The sequence below is a fragment of the Chenopodium album genome, chromosome 13, assembly GCF_948465745.1.
Source record: "Chenopodium album chromosome 13, dcCheAlbu1.1, whole genome shotgun sequence".
Lineage (NCBI taxonomy): Eukaryota > Viridiplantae > Streptophyta > Magnoliopsida > Caryophyllales > Amaranthaceae > Chenopodium > Chenopodium album.
The window spans coordinates 3,828,464-3,846,600 of record NC_137846.1 but is presented as its reverse complement, the minus strand read 5'-3'; the positions used below and the strand labels follow the sequence as shown (position 1 = coordinate 3,846,600).

The 18,137-nt window shown below is 35.1% G+C and overlaps 1 protein-coding gene and 2 pseudogenes across 3 annotated transcripts; all 3 read right to left on the bottom strand.

Moving 5' to 3' along the window:
- Window positions 1–352: 352 nt before the first annotated feature.
- On the bottom strand, window positions 353–3,644 carry LOC145574299 (wall-associated receptor kinase-like 8). Its single transcript, XM_081632053.1, has 3 exons — window positions 2,653–3,644; window positions 2,379–2,498; window positions 353–1,811 (listed from the first exon to the last, which is right to left on the bottom strand). The coding sequence occupies exons 1-3, from the start codon at window positions 3,578–3,580 to the stop codon at window positions 610–612; spliced, it is 2,250 nt and encodes a 749-aa protein (XP_081488179.1). The 5' UTR covers window positions 3,581–3,644; the 3' UTR covers window positions 353–609.
- A 3,313-nt stretch (window positions 3,645–6,957) lies between these two features.
- LOC145577095 (wall-associated receptor kinase 5 pseudogene) lies at window positions 6,958–12,184 on the bottom strand (annotated as a pseudogene). Its single transcript, XR_014098598.1, has 3 exons — window positions 11,266–12,184; window positions 10,948–11,126; window positions 6,958–8,170 (listed from the first exon to the last, which is right to left on the bottom strand). The product of XR_014098598.1 is annotated as a wall-associated receptor kinase 5 pseudogene (transcript).
- A 2,021-nt stretch (window positions 12,185–14,205) lies between these two features.
- On the bottom strand, window positions 14,206–17,345 carry LOC145574296 (wall-associated receptor kinase 5-like; annotated as a pseudogene). Its single transcript, XR_014098034.1, has 3 exons — window positions 16,211–17,345; window positions 15,688–15,867; window positions 14,206–15,542 (listed from the first exon to the last, which is right to left on the bottom strand). The product of XR_014098034.1 is annotated as a wall-associated receptor kinase 5-like (transcript).
- Window positions 17,346–18,137: the final 792 nt, after the last annotated feature.

The following is an 18,137-nucleotide window of genomic DNA, read 5'->3' as shown; positions in this document are numbered from 1 at the left end:
CTTACAATTATGTACATATAGTACCAATGTACCATCAGTTCATGTGGTTAGAAAACGAACATGTGATTCTATCTAGATAACTATTTCCTCATTCATGTTATCATGTGGAGACATTGAGTAAATGAGTAATAACTTTCTCCTCTTAATTTTCTGACTTATCTACCGGGCTAGGGCTAGCTAGATAGTCACGGGACAACACTACTCTCAAATAATTGTTGCATACATAGTTTTACTTTTCTAAATGCATAAATACAACAATTACTGTCTTTAATTCCCGGTAAGTAAGAGTTACAAAATCGATAATATCAATACAAGTTTGATAAGATTTCACGTGACTCGTGAAAGTTTTTACATATTACTAGTTAGCATGTGCAAGCCTACATGAGATCAGTTGACATAGTTGACTTGGTACGTATAGGACTCTAAATGTAGTGTCGTGGTGGACCGTGGATACGACCAGCTCCGATTAGTCAAGAGTTTGTATGATTAACAAAAATTAGGCCCTTCAAAGAAAAACGGGAAAACAAAACGGAAAGGGAATAGGCTTATACACGATAATATTATTCAATTTTATCATAATACAACGAACCTAGATTGAAAATCTCTGCATCATCTAGGATTGAATAAAAGAGAAGCCTCAGCAGAACTTAAAGACTTGCCTGGCAAATAAAATGTGCTAGAACTTGAAGCACAATCGTTGAATGAACCATTGGTTGCTCCATGGACAAACACTTGATCAGGTTTTGGCGTCTTTGATTCATTCATTGAATAAAGTGACAAAACCGCCTCTATCTCCAGTAGCACTTCTTTCATGGAGGGTCTTCTCTTTCTATCTAAGTTTAAACATCGCATTGCCAAGTTAGCGATTATGTGAAACTCTTCCTTACTATCTTCTTGCAGGACTTGAGAATCTATGATATCAAGTAGATGAGAGTTTTCCATATGTGAGAGGAACCATGATGTTAAACTTCTATCTTGTTCTGATATAGCACGTATTGCCTTTTGCCCCGTTAAAAGTTCAACAAGGACAACACCAAAACTATAAACATCACTTTTATCAGTTAATTGGTTGGATTGAAAGTATTCTGGATCCAAATAACCATATGTGCCTATAACACGAGTAGTTACATGAGTTTGATCAGTAGCTACAAGTTTTGAAGTTCCAAAATCTGATAACTTTCCCCTGTACTTTTCATCTAAAAGTATGTTTGAAGATTTGATGTCCCTATGAAATATAGGGATTGAAGATGAATAATGCAAATAGGCAAGTGCTCCGGCCAAATCAGAAGCAATTTGCAAACGCATTTTCCAAGTGATCGGAAATTCTTCACTTGGATTTTGAATGTGATGGAAAAGGGTCCCATTAGGAATAAACTCAAAAACTAGTAGTGGGACTTCCGTCTCCAAACAACATCCTAACAACTTCACTATATTCTTGTGATTAATTTGTGATAGGATAGCTACTTCATTGATGAATTCCCTCATTTCACTTTCCTCTAATCTCTTCGACTTCTTCACGGCGACAATCTTTCCTTCGCCCAACATTCCCTTATAGACCATCCCATGGCCTCCTTGTCCAAGGATTCTATCCTCACTAAAGTGATCAGTGGCTTTCTGTAGCTCAGCAACAGTGAAGATTTGTGTTCTTTCTACAACTCCTTCACCCAAAGACATTTGTTGTTGCAACAACAATCCACCATTTTTCTTGAAATACATAGCTCTTTGCTTGATAGCTTGTCTTCTTTTTATGAGTTTATATAACCAGCAACCAACGAGAAACAAAAGTATTGATCCTAAGGTAAGACTCAATCCTACAATTAAAATAAAGCACACGACAATTATTACAAATACTTTAAACTAATCTCTTTATTAAAAATAAAGCACACGACATAAGTAATTAATAATGTACGTAAGAACTAGTAAGTAGTAGCACACTCATTACTTCAATAGCAAATTTCAATTGTCATCAATCATAATAATATAATTTGATCTTGAAGCTTGTATAGCTTTATCTCAAGAAAACACCTTAACACAGGTGAAAGTTATAACTTTATAAGGCTAAATAATTACTCCTTTTATTATTGTTGCGTGATCGATTTTGAGGTGGAACTCCTTCAGCTCCATAAAAGCATGCTTTTTTCAGGAGAATCCATGGAAGATTGATGAGTCTTTTTAAGAAGTGAACAAATTCCCAGTTAGTTTAATCTACTAATTTAGCATGAGATGTCACATAAAGTCACAATATATATAAGGTAGTTGGTAATTTTTGATATACAACAAGTTCCCCTAAATTGAAAAAGATGCCCCTAATATAAAACCTTGATAATAACTAATCCTAAATATGTACAAGAATAATAGTTAGGCAAACGTACACATACCTACTAACAGTTTGTATCGGTCGCTTTGATCACTAGAGATACAATGATAACTTCCAAGAGTGTTGACACAAAAAGCTGGGAATTTACACACATTTCTGTCGAGCGCACATTCATCAATATCTAAAAAAATGTACACATCCATCAAATACAAGTCACTTAATTAATTTTCAAAATCTTCCCTCAAACAAAAAAAAAAAAAAAAAAAATTCAAAATCATATTAATACTACGTAATAAACATAACCTTAAGGTAGAATTACAAAATGCCTTACATACCTTGGCAATCATGAAGGTAGGGATTACCCTGGAATCCAGGCTTGCATTGGCAACGATATCCCTTCTTAAAGTCAAGGCACACGCTATTTCCCTTGCAAATGTAATTCTGACCTGCTTGTGCAGTTTTACAATCTTCCGTTCCAATAATCGACCAATCGTAAACAACAGGAAGCCGCAACTTCTGGAAGTAAGTAACGTCTTTGGACAGAAAGTGCGCAACATTGGAGGGTATAGCTTCATTTGCGACCACAAATGCAACACTACACGGGTTGAAATCCACCACTCTCTTATGATCATTGAAACTGCGAGCCGTTATGCTGACTAAGGTTACTCCATCAGGAATCAAGGCCTTGCAACAGCCAAACCCAGAGCATACATTATTTTTACTAGCACTGAAAATCTTTGCTTGTTTTTTGTCACACAGAGTCATACACCCCGAACGAATCTTTGTTGTTTCATTTGTTCGCCAATCAGCACCAACAAACCATACGTATGTATCACACCCCAACGCGACAAGAGAATTTTGGGTCAATGAAAATGTGAACCCATTATTATATAAACTGCTGTTAGTTGCGTTATATATAGTATGATCCATGATCTGCCCATTTGTACTATGATAGGCATAGCAATCATATGCTACGGGGTGACGCACCCAAATTTCACCATCTAAAGTTATCTTGTCTACCTCTGCATCACCTAAATATGTTGTAGGAGGATCTGTACTGTCGCTGCAATGGAGACTATAGATATTAGTATCAAAACCATTAGTTGCAGTTATACTATCATAAAAACATCCATCTTTTATGCCAAATGGGTAAGGAATGGATAGGTTTCCACACTTTTCGGGGCAATTCGGAAGGGTTGTTTGTGAGTGAGCACCAGATGCAGCTATAACTGCCCACAATACAGCAAAAATATGTAAAAACATTCTTATACCTTTGCTGTGCTTGTTTTCTGTGCGAATGAAAGATGTATGCTGTTTTTTTTATTAATTTATTTTTTCGTGCAAAACATATGGTTCATTTAATTCTTTGCTTGTTCTTGTATAAAATAGGGCCAGGTAGAGTGGACAAATATGCCGCATTGCCTTGAATGTAAGCTAGGTGCAAGTGTGCAACAGGCCAACAGTAGTCCAAATAGACTGCGTCAAAGTCTTCTCGTTAATCTCTCTTACAACTTTCAAAGTACCAATGCACCATTTGTTTTTGTGGTTAACAAACGTACATATATGATTCAAGTATTGCCTTATGTTACGGAGTGATAACATTCTCCTTTTGGTATTACATGTCTTAATAGTGACAAAACTTTCTCTCAAATAGTTGTTGCAGACTTGCAGATATGGTTCTACATTTCTAAATGCATGACAAATCTATCTCCAATTCTCGGTAGGTAATAAAACTACCTCCGATTTGTATTACATGCAACTTTGGTATTTTTTATATCTTACAAATAATACACCAAAGTTACATATAATACGAACTGGATGTATAAAAATTGATGTCTTGATTTTTATTTATTTTTTTTAATTATTATTTTTTATTTTTATTTTTTTCATTTTTTTGATAGGTTACATTTTTCAACATACAACTTCAATCCATTCTCAAAAACTTTGATTTTCTATCAACAAAAACTATTAAAATCGGTACAAAGCATTATAAAAGTAAGATTGTGATTGTTCCAACAATACTTGTATATGTTAAATACTGTGATAATGCCTTATGTGGCTATGTGTATATGAATTACTTAGCTAATACTGCAAAAAATTAAACCAAAAGTCAAACTATCTAAATGACCCTAGTTTAGATTTTTGCAATAGTTTATAAACCAAAAGTCAAAATAGTTTGTTTTTTGCAAATAATTACTTGTGCATACTATGTGAATATTTGATTCAATACTTTGATTTTGGCAATAGTTTGATTTTGGCAATAGTGTGATTTTTTATAAAAGTCAATAGTTTGAATTTTTATAAAATCAAACCAAAAGTCAAGTATTGCAAAAATCTAACTTTTATAAAATCAAACCAAAAGTCCAGTAACTATTATAAAATCAAACTAGTGGAAGACCCTATTTTAGACTTTTATAAAATAGTTACTCCTACGAAAACAAAGATTTAATCCAAAAAAAGCTCTAAAATAGCTAATAAATAAATATGAAAGCATGAGGATCTAGGTCTGATACTGAGTTCATATTAATCAACATAACTCAAATTGTAGATTGCATATGAACGAATGTAATGCATACAGAAGGGAAACATGACAGGGTTTAAGACATATCAGTTGTGTGTATCTCTTGATATAGCTTTTACGCTACTAACCAGTAACCAAGAGATGAAGAGAAATTATATTATAGATTTACAGGAACAAAAAATCTTAAAAATTCGTAACAGAGCACTTCAAAATAGACAGCATGAAGGAAAAATAAAGTTTACATGAAACAGATTAGAGGGGTTTATTTTCTAAACAGGCAGGCCAGGCCTCGCCCTGGGTGATCCTTCATGTATTTTTAGCAGGCAGGGTGAGCCCTCAGTAAGTCAGCTCTTTACAGGTTTCAAGTGGGGCTGAGCCTTTATATGTTTGTTTGCAAGGGAGAACCAGAAAGTACTCCGTATAATGTAAGAAAAAGAACTCGAGAAGAAGAAACAGCACAAGAAGAGGAGTGAAAAGTACCTTGGCAGTCATGAAGGTAAGGATCTCCCTGAAACCCTGGGTTGCATTGCAGCGGTATCCATCCTGGTATTGCTTCCCATAATTATTGCCATTTCCCCAGCACATGTAAATTCCAGCAGTGATAGGTATCATATTGGCTAAAGACTAAGAACCTAGCCAAGTGACCAATCTTGGTTAAAATTAAAGGGGGCTTGCCCAGTTAATCTTCATGATTGACAAAATTTGTCAATCATAATCTCCACCTCAGCTTTTGTGACCCCCACTTGATGAATCAGCAAGATGAAACATCATTTTATTTGACGTGGTAACCGCAATTGGGTTAACCATTGAAAAGCTTCGTACTCTTTCTTGCTCCATTAAAGCTTCATCAACCTCCATTCCACCATTGAAGCTAGCTTCCCATCTCCACAACCTTTGAAGCTTTCCCGACACCACCATTGATGATTCCCCAAAATCCACCAACCTTCCCCAATCTTAAACGAAAACCCTATGAATAAAGGGTGAAATTAATGGCATGGTCAACCCCTAAGGGTAGGGATGACCATGTCCTCCATTCAAGCTCCCTCCATTGAGCTTGATTTTCGAAGATGGGTCGTTAATGGTAGAAGTGAGGTCGTCGATGGCAAAGAGAGGAGATGAAATATACATGACAGTGGTTGTGATGATGGTTGTGGTTGTGATGGTGGTGGAGTGCTTTCACGTTTGACATCGATCGCCGATTGAGTGAGCTCTTCTCTTGGAAGTTACCTCCATTGTTGAGAGTTTGAGAAGAGTGAGGAGAGAGAAAGTTGATGGAAAATGTTATGTTAACGGCGTGAATTGTGTGACTGTGAGCTGGAGTAGTGATATGGCAAGAATGCCAACTGTCAATGGCAAATTTACCATACCATCCCTAATTTAATGATGGAAATCTCATTTACACCCTTATGATTGACAATTTTTGTTGATCATGAAGATCAACTAGTATTTCCCCAAATTAAAGTTCTGGTAATAGAGATCACTATCATCTTTGGTTAAGATCTGTCTGATAGAATACGGTGGTGCATTACCTGCAGCATGATCCTTAGCCAACACAAAGGCGACACTGCACGGGTTGAAATCTTGCACCAACCGACCTGCTGGTCACTCGGACTACTAAATGTTAAATTGGTATTGTTTACTCCATTTGGATGGAAACCAGGCAGGCAGGCAACAGCCAATGCCAGAGCATGATCTAGTATAAACATCTTCAGGTGCAGCACACAGTCATGCACCCAGAACGGAACACTCTCTTGTTTACTGTACCATTCAGCACCACTCAGAGAATTTTATCTCATTCTCATGGTGCTGCAACTTCAGCAAAAAAAAAAAAAAAAAAAAAAAAAAAAAAAAAAAAAAAAAAAAAAGTTTTTTTTCCCACTTCAAAAATCTCCACCCTTCCCATAGTGGAACTATTAGGTCCTCTGATATAATTGACTTGGTATAGGACTATACATAGTGCCATAGTAGGCAGGGCCAACTCGAATTTCATCAGGGATTAATGTGATTGACAAAAAAATTAGGCCCTCTGGGAAGGGGAAAAGAAAGGCAAGCAAATAAATTTAAGATCAGCTCAATCTATACACGCTATGAATGGAGTACAAAATTGAAGATATCTGCATCATCTAGTATTAAATAGTAGAGACTCTTCAGCAGAATTTAGAGACATACTTTCCAAAGAAAATGTGCAAGACCCGAAACATAATCGTAGCGTGAACTTTTCATTGCTCCAGCAAACACTCGGTCAGATTGTAGTCTATTTGGTTCATTCATTTGTGGTAAATGAAGTGATAAGACTGATTCTATTTCTAGTAGTACTTCTTTCATCGCAGGTCTTCTCTTTCCATCCAAATCTAAACAACGCATTGCAAGATTAGCAACTTTGAGAAACTCTTCCTTCAAAGCGTCTTGCAGGACTTGAACATCAATTATATCAAGCAGAGTAGAGTTTTCCATATGAGAAAGGAACCATGATGTCAAACTTCTATCCTGCTCCAAGTCTTCCAGCGTAGCACGTACTGCCTTTTGTCCCGTTAATAGCTCAACTAAGACCACACCAAAACTATAAACGTCACTCTTTTCAGTAAAATGACTGGATCGAAAGTACTCGGGATCCAAATAACCAAAAGTTCCCATAACACGTGTAGTTATATGAGTTCTATTAGTAGCCACAAATCTTGAAGTCCCAAAATCTGACAACTTTGCTCTGTACTTTTCATCAAGAAGTATGTTGGAAGGTTTGATGTCCCTATGAAAAATGGGAATAGAAGACGAAGAGTGTAGATAAGCGAGAGCTCCAGCTGAATCAGAAGCAATTTGTAATCGCATTTTCCAAGTGATTGGAAACTCTTCACATGGATTATGAATATGATGGAAAAGTGTTCCATTGGGGATAAACTCATAAACTAGTAATGGGACTTCTGTCTCCAAACAACATCCCAACAACTTCACTATATTCCTATGGTTAATTCGTGATAAAATTACCATTTCATTGATGAATTCCCCCACTTGGTTTTCTTCCTCCACTATATTAGACTTCTTGATGGCAACAATTCTTCCTTCACCCAACATTCCTTTGTAGACAGTACCACGACCTCCTTGTCCAAGTATTCTATCCTCATTAAAGTGGTCAGTAGCTTTCTCAAGCTCATCGATAGTGAAGATTTTCATTCTGGCTACAACTTCATCAGTAGACACTTCTTGTTGCAGCAACAGCCCCCCATTCCTCTCAAAGTATTTAGCCCTTTGCTTGACAGATTGTCTTTTTTTTATCAGTAAATATTACCACCACCCAACAAGAAAGGAAAGCAGTGATCCCAAGGTTACACTTAGTCCTGCAGTTCATGAAAAAAACACAATACTTAGAAATAGATGATTCTTGCACTTGCACATTTCAGAAACAGTGTAAAAGGTCCTAATATGAAGTCATATATGCAAGCTGACATTAGCAAGAAGTTCAGAAGCAATTCGTGTAATAACTAGAATTATTCATTTTGCCAAGTCAGGTAGTTTGTTAGCTTAGCTTGTACTAATTGTTCTAAGTATCTTCTTCTATACTCTACTCCTCTGTAATAAGATTAACTAGCTGTAGATCTTTCTCTTGTCTTTTTTTTTTTTTTTTTTTTCAATTTGACAAATACTTGTAAAAAAACAAAAAACACTCTGAATCATAATAGGGAAACTGAGCTGCAAGTGATGGCAATGGAAGATTTAAGATTGAATCAACCATATCAGCGATCCCAGGGAGATCAGTTAAACTTCACACACTTAAATCTTTTCAGGCTTAATTACCTGCAGAGGTTATTTTGTTTTCTCGTTAATTTGCATTCTAAGCAACTTCCTATGCAACTAAACCAAAATCTGTTCTTGATTAAAATTGTAACATCAATGAGAGACTACTGTGGAATTAACTGTATGTTAATTGACTTTCCACCAATTTGTTCTTGGTTGTTCTTGTAACATCACTGAAAACTCAGCAACAATTATAAAGCAGTATGAAAGAGGCAATATCCTGATGACTTCCTATACCTATTATCATCTTGTTATTCATTAACAGAGACATAGTGAGTCAGCAGCAACAGCTACTTTTCAAGGCAAGGGATAAACAATCCTGGGTATTCTAGCAAGAGTTCTATGAACTTCAGGGTAGCAAGGTCATACACTCATACCATACCAGCGGACAAAGATTCAACATTGGCAGTAGACAGACAATTGCAAATATTTCTGTAATTATTGTAATATTCCAACACAGAACATTGACCGGGGTTAGAAAGTCTATGAATATCCAAACAGGTTTGACAAGACCAAAAAATTGGCTACATAAGCTTAGGGCATAAATCCTGGAAATGTAACTTCAACCAACACAGCTCTTATAACAACCCATTACCATCAGGGATCAGCTTATGCAGTTGCTAAATAAACAAAGTAATGGCTCAGACAACATGGATAATGCAAGCTGAATACAAATCTATTGCAGCAACAGCTTCTTGATTACTTGGGTGGTCAGAGTACTGGAGGAACTTTGTGTGACTAATCTCAGGCTCAAAAACTTCAGATTGTAACAGTCAGTTAACATTATACATAGCCAAGAATCTACGACAGGACAATGCACATTGAGCTTAATTGCCAGTATACCAGAAAAAAAAGAGCTACTTTTTTTTTTTTTTTTTTTTTTTTGTTATTCTGTGAATGGAGCAGAGCTGCAAGAGGCTGCAATCAAGGATCTATTATCTTTTTTTTTTTTTGCATTCTTTTAGCTAAAGATTTTAACACAGAATCCAAGGTTATCGTTTATAGAATAACCCCTTGTGTGCAATTGAAATACTCCTACAAATGTAATCATAAGTATATAATCCATATTTCAAATTTAAATCTGACAAATGACAATAGAACCAGAGGAACATATAATTCTAGCAAGGAAATTCATTCACTAGTTCAAACATTTTTGTCATGTCATAACAATATCCCACATTTTGAAATATAGAAGAATAATCTAGTCTCCAACTATTTCAAGATATAGTGCTCCCAAGCTCTCTAATGGTAATTTGTGGTTGGTGCACCCGGGTGCACCATGCGCATGGTGCACCCAAAAGAACGTTTAGTATATTTAAAAGAACATGGGTAAAAAATGAACATGTTTTTATTTTCTTGCAACTGCAAATCCATCACTCTCTTCTCCTGCAATTTCTCACTCCTCTTTCCCTTCCTATCACTCTCTTTTTTGCTGCCTATTTTTACTCTCCTTTACACCATCGTTTTCATTTAAGAATTTCAATGAATTTGGGTAAAAATCATTTCCAAAGTACTCATTTTCTCTCTCCATAACTTTTCTCTCTATCTTTTTCTATTTTTCAAAAAAATTTCAAAATAGCAAAATTGTTCATCTTCAAAGTGAAACCCAAGAAAAAAATTGAACTTATTTCAACAATTCAACCTTCAAACTTAAACAAATGGTGGATTCAAGTAAAATGTAAGTATAAATTTTGTACATGCAAATTGTTTTTCGTCAATAATTTTAAAGTTAAAGTGTTTAATTTTGTGAATTTGGGGTTTTTTTAAAAAAAAATAATAAAAAATAAAGCTATAAAGTACAAGTTGTTCAAAAAAGAACAATTAGAGGAGAAAGAAGAATAGTAATGAATTGAAGCCAACCGGAAGATAACCAAGCAAGGTTAATTTTTCAAACACTAGCTTGTTCTTTTTCAAACACTAACATGTTCTTTTTATTCCATGTTCTTTAAAATATGCCTAATGTTCTTTTCGGAGGTCATGTTCTTTTCGGAGGTCATGTTCTTGTGTTTAACACTATTATGCATGTTCTTTTACAAATACTAGCATGTTCTTTTTCAAACACTCGTATGTTCTTTTTTTTTTTCTCATGTTCTTTAAAATAAGCCTAATGTTCTTTAGGGGTGCACCATGCGGGTGCACTATACTATTTTCACTCTAATGGGGGAATGACATGCATTATTATTTTTCTCATTAACAAATAATCAGAAACTATGTCAACAATTTAATTATTTATTTATTTTATTTTATATTGGGAGGGAGTTCAAGAAATGAGACTAAAGCAAAAAAAATAAATTAAATAAATAAATATAGGTCCACATACCTACTAACAAATTGTATTGGCTACGACGCGCACTGTTGGGATCGAGAATATTCACAGATTATTTTTTGTGCCTTTCCCGGTGTAGCCTGGCGGGCATAAACATTTATAGCTTCCAACAGTGTTGACACAATATGCTGGCTCTTTACACAAATGACTTCCTTGGGTACATTCATCAATATCTAATATGAGCACATGAAAATCAATATTACTATAAAATCATTCTACTATTTTTCAAAATCAATAATGAACAGAACTTTCAGTGAAGTCGTGTGTGCAATTACTAAATATATCCAGTGCCGTAAGAAGAAAATAAATTACCCTGGCAATCATGAAGATAAGGATTACCCTGGAACCCAGGGTTGCATTGGCAGTGGTATCCCCTCTGGTATGGCAGGTTAAGGCACACACTATTTCTCTTGCATATGTACTCCCCTGATGATTTGGCAGTTTCACAATCTTCTGTTCCAATTGACCAATGATGGACCACAGGAAGTCGCAGATTTTTGAAATGTGTGGCATTTTGAATTAGAAAATCCCCTAAAGAAGAGGGCATTGCATCATTTGCAACCAAAAATGCAACGTTGCATGGATTAAAATCCAACACATTCTGGTGATTATTGTAACTCTTAGCCTCAATGCTAATATTGTTAACACTGTCAGGAATGAAGCCCAGACAACAGCCGATACCTGAGCACTTATCCCTCAAAAGATCTTTTTGTGCTTTATTACATAAAGTCATGCACCCAGAATTGAATAGAGTTGCATTAGTGATCCCTGTACCACCAAACCAAGCATAGGTGTCACAACCAATGGCAACAAGAGAGTTTTGGGTGGGCGATATAGTAAATCTTCTTAACAAATCAATCTTAGATACAAAATGAACTTCACCATCTTTATCAAAACAACTAAATGAAACAAAGTGAAGTACCCTGAATTCACCATCCAAAGTGATACTTACTACCTCCAAATCGGCATCATTCATTAAAGTTGGAGGATCTGTACTATTGTCACAAGTGAGATTGAAGAAAGGACCATCTATTGGGTTATCATAATGACATTCATCCCCTACGCCGAATGGATAAGGGATAGTAATGTTGCCACACCTTTTGAGGCAATTTGGAAGGGCTTTCTCTATATGCGAAGCATCAGAGGCTGCTGATGATCCCACAAAAAATTGGATACCCAATAAAGCTAGTATTGCCCACATTACAATAACAACAATATTTCCCCCTTCCATAACTGTCAAGTTTTTTTTTTTTTTTTCAATGGATGTATTTTGAGCTTGAGTTAAAGTCTTCACATCACTTAGAATGTTAGACTGCTACAAGAGTCAAAATTAGTTGTTCCAAAATCTTCAATATTTTTATTGTATGATTAAGAATACAAGGCTTTGGTAGACTAAAGAAGATCTTGACGTTGGAGTTGGTGCATTCTTGGTTTGTTTGACATCTAGAAAACGACGAATACTCGCCAGCAAAGAAAACACTAACCTACAAATTTCTATGCCAATTGCCATTATTCTATACAACTAGGCTTAGAAAACACTTTCCAACTTAAAAATGAGAGTACCATTTTCCTACCTAAACACTTTTTTTTTTTTTTTTTGACAGTCATGAAAGCTAGGCAGTGATGTAACTAGATTCGATTTGAGTACCACCTAAGTCTTTAACCAACTAGGCTACTCTTTCCAGGTTTTTTTAAGTGTTACACTTACCAAATACGGTCGTTTTTTTTTTAAGTATTACATTTTTTTATTTATTTTTTGGCAAAACGACATTTTAATACTATGAATTATCTATGTCTTCTCACTTGCTCTTCACCCAAACCCACTACTACTTTTTTTCATTACTTCGTATTTTTTTCCTCTTACATTCATTCCGTTTCAATAAACAATATTGATCAAAGTGTAAATTTTAAAAAAAACAAAGAGGGAGTAGTTGATAACTTCTTTGAATATGTTTTCTCTTGAGTGTATAAAGATTATGAAGTTATGAACTATGGAACTAAAGAGATTAATGTTAATAATTGTAATGTAGACAGATTCGAACACACCTCCGAAGACTTTAACCAAAAAAAGCTAATCATATTAATACACATCTATAATTTTATAAGTAGAGCGTCTAAAATAGTTATAATTTAAAATTAGGTATGGAATAAAAATTAATTACTGTAAAATATTGAATGAAATTGAAAGTAGTCGTTCCAAAATATCTAATCAAATGCAGGTATATGCAGTACCAAATTAGTAGCAATCAATATTGAATAAATTACAAATTAAAAATTGAAGCTTGCCAACAAAAAAAAAGTTGAAGAAAAAATTAAGCTTACCCACAACATTTTGGACGGAGAACAAAGTCAATCGCCGGAAAATTCAGATGGTCGGAGGAGGGGTCGCCGGAGGCGATATCCCCAGCCGTCGCTGGCCGGAAATTTTTTTTACTGCATCTCTCTTTTTTTTTTTTTTCTTTTGTTTTTTTGGGGTGAAGAAGAGGGGAAAAGCCCTTTTATAGTTTATACCGCATCTATAATAAGGTTGTACGTTTTTTGACAAAAGCAGGTTGTACGTTACTGTACATAGATTACAAGTTTGTGCACAAATAGCACAATGTATAATTGCTATAGTGCTACTGTTATTAGCGGTTTTACCATATACACATATCACGTTCTTGGCCTAAGCTAACTAAGTACCTAGGTTTATGGGATGTTGGGAATGATTTGTTTAATCAATAATGGTTTATGATCTTATGGACAAATAAAATTCTTTTTTTGTGTCACTGAATTACTCCTACACAGGGTAAGGGTTGGTGTAGTTCACCTTATGTTTGTTGATCTGATCAGATTATTTGATTTAATCAAATTTTGACCTTATGCGTACGATAATGAAATATATCAAGTGGGATCTTATTAGATTTGTATTAATGTCGATTTTATTAATATGTAATTTTTAGAATTCTTTCATCTTGAAATTATAGATAATTAGACATAAAAAATTGTACATAAAATGATTATCTGATCTGAATTTATTTTTAAATATGACATGAGTCTTTAATTAGAGTTTTCTTTGTTTATAAATACTTTTAACAATTTTACTGGCACACATATCAATGCATAAAATTCGACCATATATTTATACAATTACATATTGGTAAATATTATAGAGTATGAAAATTTTAATATTTGAAACACAAGATATACATTGAGAATCATGTAATTTATCCAATAACATTTGATTTTTATAATCAATGCTCATCTCTGATATAGCTTTTATGCTAGTTACAATATAACTCATACTATTATAGATGTACAGCACTAACAGTAGCATAAAATTTGAAGAGAATCATAATATAAGCTCTTCAAAAATAAAATTTACATGAAATAAAATTTACATGAAATAAAATATGGAGCATCCTTGTGGACACATGTTATTTAATGTTATCGACTGAATAATAGAGAAGGTTCAGCAGAGCTAGAAGAGCTGTTTTCCATATAAGAAGTGCTAAAACTTGTAAAATCATTATAGTATAAACCTTTGGATGTTGTTCCAGTAGACAGATGAATGGACAATACTGCTTCTATCTCTTGCAAAACTTCTTTCATGGCTGGTCTTTTCTTTCCATCCAAGTTTAAACATCGTTTTGCGAGATTAGCAATAGTAAGAAACTCTCCCTTCAAACTCTTTTGTAGAATTTGAGAATCTATAATATCAAGCAAACTAGAGTCTTCCATATGGGAAAGAAACCATGTTGTCAAACTTCGATCCTCTTCTGATATTGCGCGTATTGCTTTCTGTCCTGTTAAAAGCTCAACAAGTACCACACCAAAACTGTAAACGTCACTCTTTTCAGTAAACTGACTAGATTGAAAGTACCCTGGATCTAAATAACCAAATGTTCCCATTACTTCAGTGGTTACATGGGTTTGATCAGTCGCCACTGATTTTGAGGTTCCGAAATCTGATAATTTAGCCCTATACTTGTCATCCAAAAGTATGTTGGAAGACTTGATGTCTCTGTGAAATATAGGAATAGATGATGATGAATGCAAATACGCGAGTGCTCCAGCTGAATCAGAAGCAATCTGTAAGCGCATTTTCCAAGTGATTTGGAACTCTGCATTCGGATAATGAATATGGTGGAAAAGAGTTCCGTTGGGTATAAACTCATAAACTAGTAATGGAATTTCCGTCTCCAAACAACATCCCAATAACTTCACAATATTCCTGTGATTAATTAGTGATAAGATAACAACTTCATTAATGAATACCTCAAGATTGCTTTCTTTCACTAGTTTTGCCTTTTTTACAGCAACAATTCTTCCTTCACCAAGCATTCCTTTATAGACAGTACCATAGCCTCCTCGTCCAAGTATTCTATTTTCGTTGAAGTGGTCAGTGGCTTTCTCCAACTCCTCAATTGTGAAAACTTTCATTCTCTCTACAGCTCCGTCACCAGAAGACATTTGTTGGTGCATCAACAATCCACCATTTCTCTCATAGTATTTAGCTCTTTGTTTGACAACCTTCCTTTTCTTGATTAATGAATTTACCCACCATCCACCGAGAAACAGAAGTATTGAACTCAGTGTCACACTCAATCCTGCAGGATGACATATATAAACACTAAAGATTAGGTTTAGACAGTTGATTATTATACTAGTGAAAAATAGAAATAGAGTACATAAAGCCTTGTAAAACCAACAATTCAAGGGGTTGAAGAAAATATATATGGACTTATGCCTTACCTACTAACAACTTGTATCGACCATGATGGTTAGTGTTGAGATCAGGAACACAAGGATTAATCAGTGTGCCATTGCCACTGTAGCCTCCAGGGCATTTGCAATTATAACTTCCACGAGTGTTGATGCAGAGTGCCGGTTTCTTACATGGATTATTGTTTTCATCCGCACATTCATCAATATCTGAATACACATAATTGATTATGATATCGTTCAATTGTAAACTACACAAAAATGATGCTACTATACTAGATTACTAGTACTATTCTTTGTTTTAAGGATTGTCTCATTCAAGGCTCTGACTGTTTGGTCCGGCTTACATTTTATTTCCTAAACAGGCAGGTTTCGCCATGACTGACTTTTCCTGTGTTTTTTGAGGACAGGGTGAACCCTCAATTAGTCAACCCTTTACGGTTTTAAAGTTGTTAATGGGGCTGAGCCTCTATATGTTTTGTAAGGGAGGAGTATAATGTAAGAAAAAGAACTCGAGAAGAATAAACAGAACAAGAAGAGGAGTGAAGAATACCTTGGCAGTCATGAAGGTAAGGGTTACCCTGAAACCCTGGGTTGCATTTGCAGCGGTATCCATCCTGGTATTGCTTCTCATAACATTTGCTATTTCCCTTGCACATGTAAATCCCAGCTGCTCGAGCTGCTTCACAAGTTGTGTTCCCAAGCGACCAATCAAAGAAAACTGGAAACTTCAGATCCGGGTAATAAGTATTATCTTGGGTTAGAATCTGTCTGATAGGGTAAGGTAGTGCATTGTCTGCAGCATGATCCTTAGCCAAAACAAAGGCGACACTGCACGGGTTGAAATCTTGCACCAACTGCTGATCACTCGGACTACTAAATGTTAAATCAACATTGTTTACTCCATTGGGAATGGAAACCAGGCAACAGCCTATGCCAGTGCATGATCTAGTATCAACATCTTCAGGTGCAGCACACACAGTCATACACCCAGAACGGAACACTCTCTTGTTGTTCATTGTACCATTCAGCATCACAAAAGTATCACATCCAATGGCACCAATGACATTTTTGGTTGTCGAAAGAGGAAACCTTTTGTACGTATCCAGGCTCGATATTCAGCAGAAGGAGCAGAAGTATTAGACTTATCATAACAACGATATGAAATAGGGTAATGTACCAAGAGTTCACCCTTCAAAGTAATTTCCTTTATCTCTACCTTATTTCCCAAAGCAAGAATTGGAGGATTGGCACTAGTGTTACAACTGAGGTTGAAATATCTGCCATCATCAAATGGGGTTCCATAGTGACACTTATCTCCTACACCAAATGGGTAAGGGACCGAGATGTTGCCACATTTTTCGGGACAGTTTGGAAGGGCTGTCTGTGAGGTAGCATCAGCAGTTGCTGATGATACCCCGGCGATATGCTGACTGGCCAATGAAGCTAGCATTGGCCATAGTAGAGCAACAATAACATTTAGCAATGCTGTGTGACAACCCAAACAACTCCACCCCTCTTCTAACATTTTTTTTTTTTTTTTATTTGTGCACCAACTTAACAATAGGTGTTCACATAGCTTTATATGAATTTGTTGGTGGAGTACTGCACAATTAACAGCTGCAAGAAGAATTTAAACTAAACAAAGTCAGAATCTTGTTCTGCATACCACAGAAGGCGGAAGCCCAGCAAGGCAGATCAGTCTAGAACTGATACTTACATATTCGATTCAGAACTTGAGTATCATTGTTATCACATTCATTAATCATTTACATACTAGATCTAAATGCATACAATGCGTGTTTCATATATTAAAAAACGTGTATAAAAAATAATTAAGATTATTTTAAGTGGCATCAAACTTCACAGAGTGATACCAAGAAGATAAATAAACACAGTTGATACTTTGAGGGTATTACTATTTTACACAAAATAATAAAGGTTGTTAAGCATACAAGGTTAGTATAATTGGATTATAATTCTATTAATAGTAGGTGTCTTTATTCAGTTGACTAGAGTTCGCTTTCTTTCCTGGCATTTGTTGTAAATTGTAATTAACAAAGTAATTAAGCATAATTTAATATGGTAATTGGATAGAAAATAATTATTAAAATGACTAGTGTTTGGCTAAAATTGTTGTTTTCTACACTTTGCACATGCATGGATCTCCTGATGAGCTGTCTAAAATGCAAATTATTGCATTTCATTGATAAATAATAACCTTATTTACAAAATCAAGTGGTCAAGTGTAAACTATATGTTACACTATGCTATTAATTTCAATAAATATGACTAATTGACTAAGTCACTTACTAACTATACACACTTCCATTAAGAAAGTTAATTGTGGTCAATGCAATTCCCAATCGCCGAGGTCAATGCCTTCAAATGGAAGAGATATACAGTAACAGTTGAGTTGTTTATGCTTCACATACAAAAATATAAACTACTTGCTCATTTATTTAACATAAAATTTGCAT

Bases quoted from the DNA above. Each gene is read 5' to 3' on its own strand.
- LOC145574299 (XM_081632053.1), bottom strand. From the start codon at position 3,580: ATGTTTTTACATATTTTTGCTGTATTGTGGGCAGTTATAGCTGCATCT. The intron at 2,499-2,652 runs GTATGTAAGGCA...ACATTTTTTTAG, and splicing joins CTACCTTCATGATTGCCAAG to ATATTGATGAATGTGCGCTC. The intron at 1,812-2,378 runs GTATGTGTACGT...TTTTAATTGTAG, and splicing joins CCGATACAAACTGTTAGTAG to GATTGAGTCTTACCTTAGGA.